This window comes from Calidris pugnax, unplaced genomic scaffold (assembly GCF_001431845.1).
Source record: "Calidris pugnax isolate Ruff unplaced genomic scaffold, ASM143184v1 scaffold44, whole genome shotgun sequence".
NCBI lineage: Eukaryota > Metazoa > Chordata > Aves > Charadriiformes > Scolopacidae > Calidris > Calidris pugnax.
This window is the reverse complement of record NW_015094506.1, coordinates 37487473-37493633: the sequence shown is the minus strand read 5'-3', so window position 1 is coordinate 37493633 and position 6161 is coordinate 37487473. Positions and strand designations below refer to the sequence as shown.

The following is a 6161-nucleotide window of genomic DNA, read 5'->3' as shown; positions in this document are numbered from 1 at the left end:
GGGGGGACGACAGGGACACGGGGACAGGGGTACAGCCTGTGACAACATCTCCAGCCCTTATCCCTATTGTTCCTCCCCAGAAGACATTGATACTGACCACCCTGACCAACTTTAACTACCGTCAAGCAATAACTAACAGCTTTGCCTTGTTAAGGTGGTTTCTGCCCTTCCCTTCTCAGCTGCCTCCTTTTCCAAAGGCTATTCCAGCAGCAGGGCACAACAGCAAAGAGCTCCTTATTCAAGGGCCGTTCCACTGCATTTCTGTAAAGGAAAGTTTGTGATGTAAGCAGCAGCACAGCAACAGAAGACTCGGATCTTGTATAAATTAATAAGTAATGTAGGTTATGTCTCTTATACAGTACGTGCTGCTTTCTCTTGCGGATGTCACGCATGAAAACACAGGGAAGTTGAGTGGCTTTGGCACTCGGGCTACAAACAAAAGTACATTTTTTAAGAGAGTTTCCTACTGGCATACACTGAACTACATATTATGCTGCATTAAATTTTCTGCAGGGTTAGCTTCAACTTCACGTTCCTGCGCTGTTCCACATCACAGGGCACCTGCATCCTTCTACCACACTAGGAAGTCTCAACCTTTTTAAAATTGCTACTGTCCACGCGCAAGGCTTGCACCACAGTTTCCCTTCTTCCTCACTGGTTATTGCTACGTGACACGAGGGATGCCTGCTGACGGACAGAGGGCCCCTTTCCTTTTCTCCTGCCACTGAGCACACCAGCAGGCACAAAACGTACCCACGAGCATCACCACACTCTGCTTTCAAAGGACCTATAAGTAACTCTGGACAGGTCCCAATCCTGTGGGCAGGCACACCTTCATCTCCAGATTGGATGCCAATCCAAAGAGAAGGGTTACCTTTCAGTGCTGTCTTCCTTATTTTCATTTACTGGACTAGGCTAATCAGTCTGCTTCATTAGTACCCAAGGTTGGGGTATGAATAAATGGCTACCAGCTGAAGCCCAGCCCAGGTAAAACACCTACCTATTAGACAGGTTTGTAAAAACAAGCAGAAGTGACAGTTGATAGTGGCTTTTGAGTACCAAAAGAAAAAACTCTGGTGTCCTGTCAACTCCCTAGCTGTGCTAAGCTTTCACACTGCAGAAAGGCACCCAGGAGTGTTTCTCCCCTACAACCTTCTGGCAGCAATAAACTATCCAGTTATAGCTATATTTTTGCCTTCGTAAGGACTCTTAAGGAGATTTGCCACCGCCAGCCAGGATTCCCGAATTGTACTTCACTGGCACTTGTGTACCCAAAGGATGTGAATTTGCAGCTGGTGCAGTCCTGCGGGAAACCTCTTCTAAGACAGCGAGCCTGCTTTCATCTGTAAAGGCATTACTCATCTACAGCTCCCTTCTGGGTCTCATTTTGCACGCTGCAGAGGCTGTTGCTCTTCCAGTGCTCACGTGGGGCTAGATGAACCGCAAAAGGTGACAGTTTTAAGATTGTCTCAGGCAGGAACATAGAGTGCCCCACTATTTCCTCTAGAACAAACTCCTCCCTTGGTTGATACTGTGTAGGTGTAAATAAAAAGCCCAATATGTTTTTCAAAATAAAGAAGTCAACAGAATTAAATAGTAGCTAACCTCAAAGCAAAGGCCAGAATTCAATAGTAGCCAGCCTAAAAGTGAAGGCCCGCATCATCCTGGGAAATGTAACTGTAGACACACAGGCAATTTGGTGTCTGCTGGACACCCGAGTTCTTTCCAAAAGTGGAAAAAACTACATGGTTCTCATAACACAGAACGCACAACACACACTGGTCCTCAGATGTGGGAATACACCGGAGAATAATTTCCACTCAGAGCAAGGAATGAGAGCATAATATAGAGGACTTTTAAACAAATACTGCAGTTGCCTCTTACATACAAGAGTTTCCAGGAAGAGAAAACATCTGTAGAATATTAACTGACCCAAGAAACATTTAACAGGCATTTGTCAAAAATTTTATGCCAGAAACATGTGCAGAATTTAAGTTGATGGAATTGCATCAGAATTCCTGTGTATACAAAGATATACACATATGTACACAAGCATGCATCTACCACGCTGGCCATATTTTCACTGGTTTTGGTTTTAAGCCAGAGCCATAATAGATAATTTTAAGGGTCCTCACTTCAACTGAACTCAAAATGGAAAAAAAAAAACAGGGAACAAAAGCAGCACCACTGAAAAAGAATTCCTAAAGATAAACAGTCTGTTCTTCTATACAAGACACAGCAGATGCCGAAGAAATAATCAAGAGCTGCTAAGGCTGTAGTGGGATGTATACTGCAAGCTAGCATGAGTAAACGAAGAAAAAAAAAACAACAACCCACCAAACCCAGTGCTTTCTTTGTTCTGCCTTAACTGGTTTTATTCCTTATTTTCACACCATTCCCCCTCTAGTGCCAGAAGAACTGTTTATGCAGCTACTGAGTGATCCAGCAGCTTATCACACTGGAAACTAACTTTTCTCTTTGGCGATGTCTGACGAATTGATCTGCCTACTGCTTAGGCAGTAGAAGTAGCTTATGATTTTTTTAATACACCCCAGATCCTCTCAAATTGGGTCTGTGACTGCATTTCAGCCTACCAAAAAAAAAAGGATACCAGTGCCATTAAAGACAGGTCCCATCCTCTCCACACAGAGCCTCTGCCTCATGGTCCTCAGCATCATTTGTCCTCTGAATTCATTTGCAAAGGGTTGATGAGAATTCCCGTGCGACCAAGTTTGCAGGGTTTATATAGAAATATTGCTCACTCCATTTGAGTAATGTCCCCCTTGAGAGCCATTAGGGAGAACAAAGTTCTAGCATATGTAATGGAAGATGGTTATGCCAGCAAACAGAGTTGCCTCCTCCTGAAAACACCCAAATAGACATGCAAATTGACCCATGAGTTAGCTTTCATACAAGGTAAAATACAGTTCCAATAGAATTCAGTAGGATGACTCCTACATTTGTTTTTACAGGACTCCTGGTCATCCTTCAACCCTTTCGCATTAAGGAGATTAGCATATTCCTCAAAGGGTCTATAATGGAGGTCATCCAGGGTATTAAGCAGAAGTTTTCCTCCGTTTTCTTCACTGAAGCATGACATGCTGATGAATTATATCACTGTGGCACGGGTTTAATGGTATCTTCTGCTACCTTAATGGAGGATCAGAGACGCTATTTTTAACATGATGTGTCAGACCATTACAATTTCTTCCATCATTCTGAATACAGCATAAGGTTAAGTAAACTATGATAATGTGTTGCTACATGTTTAATACAACGCTTCCCCGAAAGCTACGGAGGGCAGAGACGGTCCATCAAGAGGTAATCACAGTGAAACAAACAAAACATCACACTCTGCATGCAATCCAACATCAAATGCATCATGATTACAGAAGTCATTTTAAAAGAAAAACAGACGAGAAGAGTGAATTGGATGCAATTTTAACTATTAAATAAAAAAACCAAACCTTGAAATAATTTATATCCTGAAGTAGGAAAAAGCAAGATGAAGATTTGTACTGACAGTTTAGTGCAAAGTGTCAAGAATATTCCAAGTCTAACCCATAGTGGCAGTAACGTTAGACCAGCTGCCACACACCACCACCTCCTCTATGTACTTCGATTACCAACACCCAAGACAGAGAGAACACTGGCATCAATATTTTATTGTGTTCTTTGAAACAATTACTTCAGTTTTTTTTTTAATTTTTGATAGCAGTTGTATTTATAGTACAGCCAGAAAGACAGATAACTGCTATTTTATACAAATATATAGAAATATCAGGAAAGATACTTCAATCACTGCTCTACTCTATTAATTCCTGTTATAGGGAAATATGCACCCACGTGAGAGGGGCCCACTCAAAATGCCACAGCCAGACCCTCGGAAGCCACGATGGTAAGGACAGAGAACAGGCAGCTGTCCTGCCACTACTGTACATTTCACTGAAGGTGCACACAACACACTAGGCACCACTGATGTGAAGGGGAAAGGACCTCACTGTCTGCCTGTAAATCCATCCTTCAGTAGAAATATGCAAAAAACCCAATGCTTTTTGACATGGTAGTGGGTCAAAGGGGGGGCTGAAAATCCTGATGAGTAGTGATGCTGGTTTAATTCTGGATGGGTGGAGCTGCTAAAGGAGTGTCCCGAGATGAGCATAGGGACTAGAAATCCTAAATGGCGTCATTGCTATTCCTAATTCACCGTGGCAAAGCAACTGACAGAGAGGTGTGAGGCTGGGAAGGTGGATGGAAATTTTCTTGACGGGCTGTACTGCCATCTCAGCCTCATTGTACACGGGTGGAGCGCTCAGCTTTTGCCTCCACGGTGCCTCCAAATCCCTGCAGGATCATTTATCCAGTCTTTGCTCTCTAACGACTAGATGCCATAATTCATGGTGAAACTTTTTCTTAGTACATAGACCAGATTGCTCTTTCAGTGGCCCAGACTATTTCCTAAGACTGTCAATTATTCCCTTCCTTCATATATATTGATTTTTAACTTTTACAGATTGTGCTCACATTCCCGAGGGAGTATTATCTTCTAGACTCTTTAATTACCAAATAAATCCATGGAGGGGTTCCAGAGTACTATCCTGAGAGGCATACACCACATAAAACCCACCAGGAGCGGAAAACGCCACCCAATAGATTACTCTGGGAAAAGGAAGAAAAATAATCTCAAAATTCTGGACACAGTTAGGAGCTTGGCAACTGCAGGAGTTGCTCTGCTCCCAAACGTTCACTAAAGAAAATGCTGAGAGTATTAAAGCCCATGCATGACACAGAAGTTCCCTGCAAACGTTAACTCTTTAACATATACAGCAGTGGTTATGAAGCAGTTACTCCAAAGGAATCAAGTTAACGTGATCAAATGTATTAAAAGATTCAGACTAAAATGCTAACAGGCACACAGGTTCTTGAACCTACAAAAAGGTTTGTTTTTTCCCCAGACAGTCAAGACGTCCCACAGATTATTCTTCAAAATGAACCCGGTATTGTTGGTACTTATGATTTTATTATCATAACATTAAATGGCAATGACAGGCTGTTATTATTATCATTTTCTCTTACCCTCACTCAATCTCTTAGCTTTCCTTGAAGGCCATCTGAATGGAGCTATGGTCTAACCTCCCAGATTATTAACATTTTAAACCAGACTCTTAAGCATCATTTTAACAACTCCCTCTGAAACACTTCCCCCCCCCCCATGCATTCTTAACAAACAGCATTTAAAGCCACTACTGTGATCCTCCAAGCCCACCCCAGGCCCTTCTCACCTGGAGACCGTGCTTTGATTCCCCAATAACTGTTTCCACACAAATCTCTCCTCTATTTTTTTTTTCTTAAACCACTAAACACTGTTGGGACTGAGTGTCTTTATCTTGAGAACACTTTCAACTCTTCTTTCTACGCCTGCTCTTTTGCATTATGTGGGAATCTGTGCAGACCCTGTATCCTATTCTCAGCTTCCCAGTAAACAGTTTATTTAGTCACTCACAAACTCTTTCTATTTCACATTAGTACAACCCCAAAACTTTCAAATGCTTCATGAATGATAAAAAAAAAACACCTTACTCTCTCCCCAAAGATAGGCATGTGTACCAGTCACCTTCATGCAAGTCCTGCCCAAAGACTCCTGAATTTCATGCAGCCACACCCTAAAAGCGGGAAGAAAATTAGGCAGAGTTGGAAAAGCCACGCGTGTGGCTGCATGAAATTCAGGAGTCTTTGGGCAAGACCTGTGTGCCTGGCTTTTGTCTATATGTCTGTCTGTCCTTTAGCTACAAACATCAGCCGCACAAATTAGAATATCCTGTGGGAAACACGGCTTCATTTCCACATAGGAAAGGTTGGTGGGGGGAGGTTAGGACCACAGTGGAGTGTGTGTGGGATATCTGCTAACCCCCCAACTCACGTTTTCGTGCTTCATGTGTTTCAGGAGGCGCAGCTCTCGGTAGGCTCGTTTGGCGAAGAGTTCTGACTGGAAGGGGCGGTACAATTTCTTAATGGCCACCTTGGTGCCGCTTCTTCCATCGACGGCTGAGCTTTAAGGCAAAAGGAAGAGTTTGGGGAGCGAAGTCCGAAGCGGGACCCCGGCTCCCAAACCCCGCCGGCGCCGAGGGGGCGGCCGCATCCCCCCCCCCCCCACACCCCCC

At 43.4% G+C, this 6161-nt stretch overlaps 1 protein-coding gene across 3 annotated transcripts in view; it reads right to left on the bottom strand.

Annotated features, from left to right (window-relative positions):
- MAPK12 (mitogen-activated protein kinase 12) overlaps nt 1-6081 on the bottom strand; it is a 41803-nt gene extending 35722 nt beyond the window's left edge. For 2 of the 3 annotated variants that reach the window (XM_014964237.1, XM_014964238.1), the window contains exon 1: nt 5921-6081. In XM_014964237.1, the coding sequence (XP_014819723.1) occupies nt 5921-5935 (15 nt within the window). In that variant the 5' untranslated portion in view covers nt 5936-6081. The remainder of the gene's footprint in view (nt 1-5920) is intronic. The other variant, XM_014964236.1, reaches the window with a different exon arrangement.
- Nucleotides 6082-6161: the final 80 nt, after the last annotated feature.